Consider the following 10,468-nt stretch of genomic DNA (forward strand, 5'->3'; position numbering starts at 1 on the left):
AAAAAATGTGGTCTAACCATTTGTTTTGATTTCAGAAACTCAAGTAATTTGTGCATCCCTCAAACATCATCACAGCAACTTGTATTTAGGGATGTAGCTTGACAAGAACTTCTCCTGGTGGCAATTCCAGTTTACGAGGCCCAAACGTAGTTAGTAGTGACAGCCTTTCTTTTTCACAGTGACTAAAAAGACGCGATGTAGGCCCTCCGCCGCCCAGCAGTATCTTGCATTCAAAATGAAAATTGCAAGAGGTGACATTTCTTTTTAATTTTGTCACTAATCCAGGAGTCAACAATTTATTGTCAAACAACCAAAAGCCATTCACAAAGCAGATGATTTCTTCTGTGAGGATTACCACACAGTTTTTATGGAGGAAGTGTGTGAAATCCTTAAATCCTCTCATAAAGAGGCAGAAGCCAAAAAGATTCCAAAATGTGATACGTAATTACCTTAAGCAACCATTGTCTGCTTTTGTAAAGAAGGCAGATATGTTTGTTTATAAAAGATGTCTTAAAATAAAGACAGATGGTATTTCAGTTAAAGGTCCATTACCAAGTCCTTAGGCTAAATAAGAACAGGAAAGCAGAAACAAGCTAATCACTCCATGTATCCAAGAGGAGAGGACACAAGGATACAGTGAAGACAAGCTGATTTCCAGAGCCTATCCCTGAGGTTGCCAGCAGCTAGTCAGCAGGGAAGAGCATCAGCCTAGAGACCTTTATCCTCCACAAAGCTGGGGCTCATTAAGAAGCAGGGCAACTCCTCCACTAGGTCAGGGCCTGTGGAGCAGAGAAAACAAAGTGAGCAAGGCAAAACCAATGTCTGACAGCTTTCCCCAACCTGGCTCCTTCAAAAGGCACAGTGAGATTTCAAATACAGGCAGAAGTGAAATGAGGCTACAAATTCAGTAGCTGTTAATAGGGAAGGGGCACGAGCCGCTCGCTGGCTCTTCCTGGAACGGATCCCGTGTGCAGCCTTGGGGGTTAAACAGAGCTCCCTGGCTGCGTTAATGCAAAGCTTACAAAGATAACTCTGTAAGTGTAAGAAAACATGAGCTCCTTAAGCTATTACTGTCCAGGTTTCAATTTCACGTCATAAGTGCATGGTGCAAGTTACCTAAATATTTATCTCAGCTAGGTGGAGTCTGTAATAAGCCATCATTGCCTCACTAACTGAACTAACTAATTGAAAGCAGTAAAAAGGTGTAGCTAAAATAACATGGACGCAACATAGCACAAACATTAATTAAAGGGCATTACTGGTGGCAGGTTACTGCTTCAGACAGTGTCTTTAAATTAAACTCCAATGCTGCTGGGTTTATCTGTGCCTTGACTGATAGAGCTGGGTATAGTGTTTTGCTGTGCTAAACAAATAAGCGAAATCTTGAAAACTTGCGGAAAGAAAGGTGTCAGAAAAAATGTATTCTTAAAAGATACTTTTTAAAGTCTTATTTTCAACAAAATAGGAATTGAGGATGAAGTAACAATGTTAACATTTAGGTATATCTAAAATTTTGCACAGTGCAGCATCCTAAGTGTTTCAGACCTTCACAAAATCGTATCTGCTGCTCAAGTGGGTTTACACTCTGCTGCAAAAGTTTACACATGCATTAATACTCACATGCATTATTACTCTGAAATCAACGGGATTGTTTTTCTGAATCAGTAATAATTAGGTAACTGTTAGAGAAATGATTCAGGGTGTCTGGATACAAAAGACTTTCAGGAAGAAAAATAAGTCACTTCAGTACGTGAAAAGAATATAGGCTCAGGAGCTTTGCCTAAGGCTTTGTATTTGGAAACCTGCAAATCACAGAACACCAGATTAAAGTTGGCATGCAGAGCAACGCTAGGCTAGGGCCAACACAAAGGGTGGCATTTCATGAGACAGCTGGACCCATAAGTATACCTCATTGTCACTGGAAGCGATGTCTTAAACCCAGGTGTGCTTTCCTTTTCCTTGTACGGGTGCTGATGCTCACATGAGCACAGTCAATTAACTTTTCTCTCACAAAACTAACCTGAGCAACAAAACAGCAACAACACAGCAACAAAACAAAACAGATTTTTGCTAGCTGAACTGACTAACAGTGCAATCAGCCAAGTACCAGAGGCGCTAAAAACGAAGGGATGGGACAACATGCCTAGGCAGGATGGGATAAATGCAAGATTTACCTTTTAGGCAACAGCAATCTATTGCATCGCTGCATGACTACCATTTAACCTTAGCCACTGCCTATTTAAAAGCTGCAATACCTTAACTTTGCTACGCTGGGATTGTGGAAACCTTTTCTTTATACTAAATATATGATCCAAGCCCAGAGCATCTTAACTCCTACCCTTCCTAGAGCTTTGGCTACAACATGGCTAGCAGTGATAGCACTTACTCCAAATACAGAGAATCCAAGCCTAGCATCACTAAGGCGGCTCAAACCCACACCTCCCAGTGCCTGGAAAAAAACTCTTACCACCTATCTTTGTGCTAAAGGAGAAAGTTGACTCTTTCTCTTGAAGTTAGACAAGAGAATAAGAAGAAATAAAGACCTGTGGGACATAGGAATAACACAAAATTGAAAGGTTCTGCAATTCAGCTGCTGCTCTGCTGAGTGTAGTATTAGGTTCCAGCCCTAGCAGTCAGGACAATTTATGCATTTTTTTTTCATAGAATGATAACGGGATAAAATATTGAAAGAATGTCTTTGAGCATAAACCAAAACCTAGGCGTTCCTCCTCCCAGCTTCAACAGCTGAGCTGCTGCTGTACTGCCCCCCATGAATCTGCCATCCTTTACTCAGTTCCTGAATTTGCCAGCAGCCACGTAGCATGGTCCCAAATCCTCTCAGGCTGAACATGGCTTTCCTGCTTTCTGAACTAACACTCTCATCAGCAGCCTGAGCCTTTTCTTAATAAGAAAGTAGAGTTCACTGCACGTCACGAATGCACAAAGATCTTGATACACATGAGGTGAATGCCACGAGTGCATAAAGACCTCAGTACACACGAGGAGAGCTCCCAGCTGGCCTTCTCAGAGAACCTTTGCCAACTTCTGGACCATGTTCAAGCTTGGACAAGAAAACAGAGGCTGAAATGTGCAGGCTACAGGTTCACTCACTGGTGTTTCACAATTGACTTACGCTGGTCTTTGCTGGTACAGCCTGCCATTGGTCCAACTCTCTTCTCCACCTCCAGCCTCTTGTTCCCTCTCCCACCCCGGTGCCAAATGTGTACAGTCAGTTGGATCACAAAGCCAATAAATATTGCTGGAAAACTAAGACTACAACGGTAACCAACTCAATAAAGTAATAATAACAAAAAGGAAATATTTTTTTGTCAGTTTAGTCAGCTAAGCTAACTCCCAGCGGGATAAAGTGATGACCACAGAGCATGCAGAGCAACCAGCAGAAGCAGGTGAAAAGAGCTCCTTTTTGTTGCAGCAGACTGGTAATCGGCTCAGCTGTCCTGGAACAGCACTCTCAGACCACCTTGACTGTTCCAGAAACCAAAACACAGTTGGTTACAAACGCTGCTTCACAATTTACCTTCTCACCTAACTGCTTGTTTCCACCTCTTACACCAGCCTGTTTACAAGTCACAGGGGGAGTTAGACTGGGGAATCAGACCAGGGGTGGAAGGGGAGCCATGTTTTTTTTTTTTTTTTTTTTAATTCTATAGGTATCAGTTTCCTTAGTAAATTCATCATGCCAAGCATGCAGGCAGCTCTGCTGATGCAATGCAAAGTACAGAAACAAATTGCCATGGTGCTTAAACTGGCGGAACAGCCGAAACACGATGATGGCGCTGCAAGCTTAGATTAGGGTGGCCTGAGGCTCTTACTCAACGAAAATGATGCCGCCTTAGATCTGTAACTTTTAATTTCCTCAGATTTCAATACCATAAAGCGTTACTTAAAGAGTTCATAGGCCTCCAGAATCAAGTGGCAATTGATTTTTAATTATAGATTTGAGTTTAAATAAGTTTATTTTGCTCGTAGTTTTTCATTCACAACTAACTTCTGGCTCTCGCTTGGGAACACTGTGTAGTGCAACTGATAGGTGTTTAACAGGTGTTATCCTCCAATGAGCTGGATTCCGTGTTTGTTAGGCAAAAAGATCACCATAAATCTCACTACTAAAAATAAGAACCTTTAAGTGTTATTCCCTACCCCAAGCACTAACTTCTGACAATTCAGACTATTCACAGAGCTGTAAGTGCTCAATGTCTTTCACCATCCATTGGCTGATAACCAGAAGGAACCACAGAGGTAAAGAATGTGCATTGTGTGTTACTATTCCACTTACAAATAATATAATAAATCACAGAATCATCTAAGTTGGAAGAGACCTCCAAGATCACCGAGTCCAACCTCTGATCTAACACCAACAAGTCCTCCACTAAACCATATCACTAAGCTCTACATCTAAATGTCTCTTAAAGACCTCCAGGGATGGTGACTCCACCACTTCCCTGGGCAGCCCATTCCAATGCCTAACAACCCTTTCAGTAAAGAAGTTTTTCCTAATATCCAACCTAAACCTCCCCTGACGCAACTTTAGCCAATTCCACCTCATCCTGTCACGAGGCACATGGGAGAATAGACCAACGTGATCACTAATGTCAAGTTTCCACTAAAGATATCACAAAAAAAAAAGAAGAAAAAAAAGCCAATATTAAAGTTGGTGAGCGCCCAGCTCTGCAAACAGCAGGGAAAGAATCAAAGTCAGCCAAAGTCCAAAACAAGAGAAGTTAGAAGTTTATTATTTACTTTAAAGCAAATATTTCGCCACTTTTGCAAAGCCAAACAGAGCAGGGAAAGACATATGAATACCAGCTGCGTGTGCCTTAAAACACTTAAAATCGCAGCACATTTAGAAACGTTATGACTCAAGCACCCCAGAAGTAAATTTGGGCAGGAGACACGCCGCTTAAATAAAAATAAGACAACCGTTGAGAACTAACTCTTCGCATGACCGTCTGTCGTTACACATGAGGGGAAAAGGCAAGGCCCAGACTAAAACACAGCCGCCGGGGTCTGATGGAGGCGCCAGGCACCCCGCCGCCGCTCCGCCATTTCACCACACGGGCAGCGGGGAGCACATGGCCCCGCCGCCGCCTCAGCCCTCCGCCGCCCCCCTCAGCCGGGCTGCGGGGGGGCGAGCACCGCCGGCGGCGGCACCGAGAGCGAGCGACACGCGTGGCCCACAGAGGACGCCCTTCTGCGTAGAAAAAGAAAAACTTACATTCCTTCAGGGGGATTTTAGGGAACGGGAAGGCATCCTCCGCCGCGCCGCCCAAAACTACAGTACCCAAGGCGCCCCGCGAAATGGCGGCGGCGGGTGGGCCCGGGGCGGGGGCTGAGGAGCGGGGAAGGTGGGAAGGGAGGTAAAAGCTGCGGCTTGGAGCCCCAGGAATTGGGTTTTGCGTGTAAATTCTTCCCATCTAGGAGTACCTTCATCTTGGGGTTGCTGTAGCTTTGCTGCCACTTTTGGCTTCAGTGGGCTGCTGCCTGGGGGATGTGCTGAGCTGGGCCGGGCAGGCGATAGATCTAGCTGAAAAGCCTTACCTGTAAATTACTGTTCTTAGGATTTTATCTAGAAAATAGCGTGGCTCCAGAGTGCAAGGGTGATAGTTTAGTAAGTTAGCTGAATGGTACTTTGTAAAGACTGATTTTGTTTTTGTATCCTCTCAGCTGGAATATGCCTTTATAAGTACTGGATAGGAGCAACCCTTTAGTCTATTTTGTTAAACTTGCTACTTCATGAAACCAAAGAACATTGGGCAACATTTAGTCCAATTTAGCATTAAAGTTGTGCAACAATACCGTCTGTAATGAAACTAGATTTGATCCTATGTTTGTCCCTTCCCTTTCCCCAAGAATTTGTGTGAAAACATCGTTGTTCTTTGAAATTAGCTTATGAAATACCAGTTTAATAAATATTGTTTGCATATTTAAGTGCACCTTTGTCTTTTTTTTTAAAGGAACAGTTGCATGAATAAATACTCTAAAATGAGTAGTCCCATAATAATGTGTTTTCAAATTGAACAACAAATGTGTCACGAACCGTCACTCTAGTCTTGACAAGATCAAAGTAAAATAGTTCATTTAATTCGTCTGAAGATTACTTAGCACCTAACTGAATAAAGGTGTATAAGTTTTTTTTTTATATTATTATTTATTTTTGAACAAACATCTTGGAAGGGAGAGCAGGAATAGTAACTCCTGTGGGGCTATGGATCCTCATTTCTGTCAGTGATGGCTTTTGTAGTTACTACTTTGTGTTTTTTTCTAGAAAGCCAGAGTGAAAGATGCAGCGTGCATTAAAATCCTTCCCTGGCTTTTTTGTACCTTTCTTTGTGGTTTTCCTGTAGGGATGGAGGCCTACACTGGTAGGGTTATCAGTGTAGTTAAGCTTCTTTGAATGAATTAACTTAGTTTAGAAGGGTCTCTTTCCTGAGAGCAGCTTCATGGTATGGATTCCTCTGAGCCCACATGAGAGGTGTGATCCCTGCCTGTGATCCTTGCTTTTCTGTCAGAAGCCGCTAATATAGGCTAAGTTACACCAGACAGACCTCTGTGCTCCAGGTACAGCTGGCATTGCTTGGAAGGGGTGAGTTACAGTTACTTTGTTCTGGAAGTATTTAAAACCATGTTGTTATGGCAAGATCCATGCTAACAACGCTATTCCTATGTAGAATATCTCTGCTTGCACTGGACTAAAAGAATGGCTGGTCTAGACAGGACCATTTACACGACGGGAATCTAAATCTAAAGTGAAATAGTTTCACTGTTTAGCTCATTAAATACCAGAAATTAGATACCACATTTTAAAGTAGTATCTAAAATAGATAAATGTTGGCATGGCGTGAAAGGTGCTGTTATTTGGAAAAGTGCCTCTTCAATATAACTGCTTTGTATTATAATAAATCAACTCTAACAAAAGTAAGCAAAACGGTCCAAATACCAAAAATGTTACTTGAACAAAGTTAATATTAGGGCAGACCAGCTCTGAGCAATACAGTATAAAAAACAATGCAGCTATTAAAGGGGTTTGTAAGTGGTTATTAGACCACATTGAATTTGATGTCGCAAATAAAGATCCTAGTGACAATTTAACAGTCGCACATAGGTTTTGAGGTTTTTTTTTTTCCGGGGAAGTAAAGACCTGAAGTTATTAAGCCCCTAAGTTATTACTTCATGACAGTGGAAGAAAGTCTATTGGGGGAGAAATGGGCTTTTGGAGTTGGGAGTCTTCTGGGATTATTCTGTTATACAGGATTTAGGATGATTTGGATGCGTATATACTGGAGAATTGTCTGGGGGGCAGCACGAAGGGTGGCTGGCCTCGGGACAAACTGATTCCTGCGTCGTTGCAGGGAAACACCTCAAGGCAAGACGAGGCCGGCTGTCGCTCAGGTATCACTCATCCGCGGCGTTCTTCTTCTTTGTTCCTTTAATTTCTCCTCCATCTCGCGGGGCGCCCGCCCGGCCCCGCAGCACACGTGCGTGTCACAGCCGGGGGCTGCCCGGCCTCCCGGCGGCGGGGGGAGGGCGCCTTTCCGCACGGAGCCGCTGCCGAAGTGAGCGGGGGCAGCGCGGCAGCGCCGGGCCCCCCCCTACCCCTCCTCCACCCCCCTCATCCCCGCCCTCAGCTCGGCGCTGCCGCCTTGCGCTCTACCCACGGGGCGGTGGCAGCGGCGGCGGCGGCGCGGGGCTTGGCCCCGCTCCATGGAGACCAATGGCATCGCTCCCGCCCACCCCCACGGGCCCCCAGCCCGCCGGCACGCACGGCCGCACGCCTCAGCCCACCATGGCCCCGCCGCCGCAGCCGCTCGGGCCGCCGGCGAGGTGAGTGCCGCCCTCCGGCCTTCCCCCCGCGAGCCCCCCGCCGGCCGCCATCGCGGCGTGAGGGGAGAAGGGGGGCCCGGCGGCGCCTTCCCGCTCCCCCCCCCCCCCCCCCCCGCCCCCTCCTCAGGGCGGCCGGGCGGGACGGCGGTTGGCGTTTAGCGGTTGGGGCCGTTATGGCGGTTACGGGGGGAGGCTGGGGGCGGGGGGGGGGCTCTCCGCCTGCCCGCGGTGGCGTGGGGGGGGGTACCGGCGGCGCGGGGCCGCTGTGGGAGACGGCGGCGTGAGGGGGGGGGAGGGGGGAGCGCACAACATGGCGGCGATGCCGCGCGGGGGGAGGGGGCGGCGGGCTCCGCCGAGGCACGAGACGGCCCCCCCCCGCCCCCCCCCTTCCCGGAAGGCGGACGGGGCCGCGGCTCTATGGTTCCACAGCGCTAGAGCGGCCGGCCCGAGGCCCGCGCTGCGTCACCGCGTTGGAGGGCTCTAGCCAATGGGGAGGCGGCGTCCGGGCGAGCGCGTCAGCGCGGGGCTCGCGGCCTGCCGCCGCCGCGGTGCGTGGTGGGATCGCGGAGGCCCTCGCGGCTCGGCAGGAAGGAGAGCGGAGCCCCCGCGGGGTGGAGGAGGAGGAAGGTGGGGGGGGGCAGCGCGGCCGGGCTGTCATGGCGACTAACATCGAGCAGATCTTTCGGTCCTTCGTGGTTAACAAATTCCGCGAGATGCAGGAGGAGCAGCAGCAGCAGCACGGCGGGTAACGAGCCGTTCGCCAGGCGGCCTGGGCCTAGCGCGCGGTGCGCGGGCCCCGCCTCAGGCCCGGGGGAGGGGGGGGGCGGCCCGGGGCCCGTTTTCGCCTCAATATGGCGGGGCTGGGGGGTCGCCGCCTTGCGGGGGGGGGGGGGGGGGAGGGAGGGAGGGAGGGAGGGAACTGGGTGAGGAAGGCGGGAGAGCCCCCGATTTGGCTTACGGGTTTCCAGCATTGGCCTCGCTTTCAGGGGCAGGAGGGGAAAGGGCGAGCGCCCGTCCGGTCTGTAACGCTCTTCTCGTTGCGTTTAACTTCGCCTAGGTTTTTTTTTTTTTTCTTCTCAGACTTATCTTACCAAGCAAGCAAAATCTGCTAGAGGAGATTGTATGGTTACTTTGCAAGGGGAGTTGAGGAGTCCGTTTCAGTTAATACACAAACCCCCGGGGGCTGGGTCGTTTGAGAACGTATTTTGCTCCCTTGTATTCAGTTGGCACGAGGCGTTCTGTCGCAAACAAGTGAAAGTTAATCGAAAAGTAGATGTTTCACTGAAAGCGTGGCTTCTTCAGGAGGCTAAAATATTACTTTGAAGGGCTGAGTATAATAAATGCGTATGAATTAAAAGTCAAAAAAGGCTCAAAATTGCTTGTATTATGTTGATATTTTTTTTGGTTAGTGGAAAGGTAGAAGGCCAGCCCAATGGTGACACAGTCCCAGCTGAGCAAGCCAACCCTTCAGATGACACTGTTGCTGGTGCTGGGAGTCGTCAGAATGATCAGATAGTGCAGAAAATAGAGGAAGTGCTCTCTGGAGCCCTTGATACAGAACTGCAGTGCAAATCAGGTAAATGAAAACACATTTGGCAAGTACGTTCTTGTTTAAGAAGGTTGTCATAGTTCTTAAAATCAAGTCATTTTTACAGAGGCAAAAACATACTTTTCAATACTGATTCTCTTACTGAGTTTCATCGGACAAGTTGTGTTTATTGTAACATTCGTTAAGTATTTTTTTGTCTTCTGTGACTTACAACTGCAAATGGACAGAGAAAGACATAATTGAAAAAATGAAGTTGGTTAATACATGAAAGCATTACTTAATATGGAAAAAATTATCTTTTCTGTCCATTACAATAATGATACAATGTATAATATCTATGTGTATAGAAAAAAATATTTGTTGGTACATCTGAAGTGTTTTGTGCTTTATTCTTTATATACCTGCTTCAGGGTCTCGGTATTCAGTTCTTATTAAGAAAGCTGGTACTGATATGGATAGAAGGACTGTTGTGTTATTTTGGTGTGGCTTATAAGATTATTTCTAAAAATCATATATACTAAAATTCAGAACTGTATAACTAACTGTTCTGTCGGAGTGAGATGCTCTGTCATTTTAAAATTAATAATGTAATTACCTTAAAAATGTAGTTACTTAGATTGCAGTCTTCCAGAGGGTAATACATTTTTATATAGCCATCTCATAACATCAATAAATTAGTGGATTTGTTCTTCCAAAAAGTTGAATCTGAGTATCTTTTCTCATGGGACTAGTCTTTTCTCTAAAATTTCCAAATGGGAACGGTCACTGAGATGGAAGGGTGTAATTACTCCACTTCTAATTTTTCAAATTTAGAATATAGGTGGCTGCTATGTACTTGGTAAGTATAGTTCCAGATTTATTTTTTTTTAAGAGGCAGTATAGAAAACTGTGACAGAAATTTTATATTTCAGAGATGTTATATGCAACATTTTGGCATTGTTTCTTTCTTTTTGTGTATAGTGGCTTGTTTACCTTGAGCATTTCCAGCAGTCTTTTACAGGTATGCCGTACAAGTAGCACTTCAGGCTGGCATCTGGTTTGTTTGTATTTTTGTTGTTCTGCTGTAGAAGAATGAGG

General features: G+C 46.3%; 2 protein-coding genes across 4 annotated transcripts in view; one reads left to right on the forward strand and one right to left on the reverse strand.

Annotated features, from left to right (window-relative positions):
* The window catches only part of GART (phosphoribosylglycinamide formyltransferase, phosphoribosylglycinamide synthetase, phosphoribosylaminoimidazole synthetase), a 39,250-nt gene extending 33,311 nt beyond the window's left edge, over window positions 1–5,939 (reverse strand). Inside the window, exons 1-2 of one of the 3 annotated variants that reach the window (XM_083817801.1) lie at window positions 5,237–5,319; window positions 717–779 (exon numbers count right to left, since the gene is read on the reverse strand). The gene's annotated coding sequence lies outside the window, so the exon portion shown is untranslated. Of the gene's footprint in view, window positions 1–17; window positions 780–5,236 lie in introns of all 3 variants that reach the window. The other 2 variants (XM_083817800.1, XM_083817798.1) reach the window with 2 other exon arrangements.
* Window positions 5,940–8,221: 2,282 nt separating this feature from the next.
* SON (SON DNA and RNA binding protein) overlaps window positions 8,222–10,468 on the forward strand; it is a 38,888-nt gene continuing 36,641 nt past the window's right edge. The window contains exons 1-2 of the mRNA XM_083817675.1: window positions 8,222–8,587; window positions 9,252–9,418. Coding sequence (XP_083673801.1) covers window positions 8,499–8,587; window positions 9,252–9,418 — 256 coding nt within the window. The 5' untranslated portion in view covers window positions 8,222–8,498. The remainder of the gene's footprint in view (window positions 8,588–9,251; window positions 9,419–10,468) is intronic.

Source organism: Anser anser (genome assembly GCF_964211835.1).
Source record: "Anser anser genome assembly, chromosome: 1".
Lineage (NCBI taxonomy): Eukaryota > Metazoa > Chordata > Aves > Anseriformes > Anatidae > Anser > Anser anser.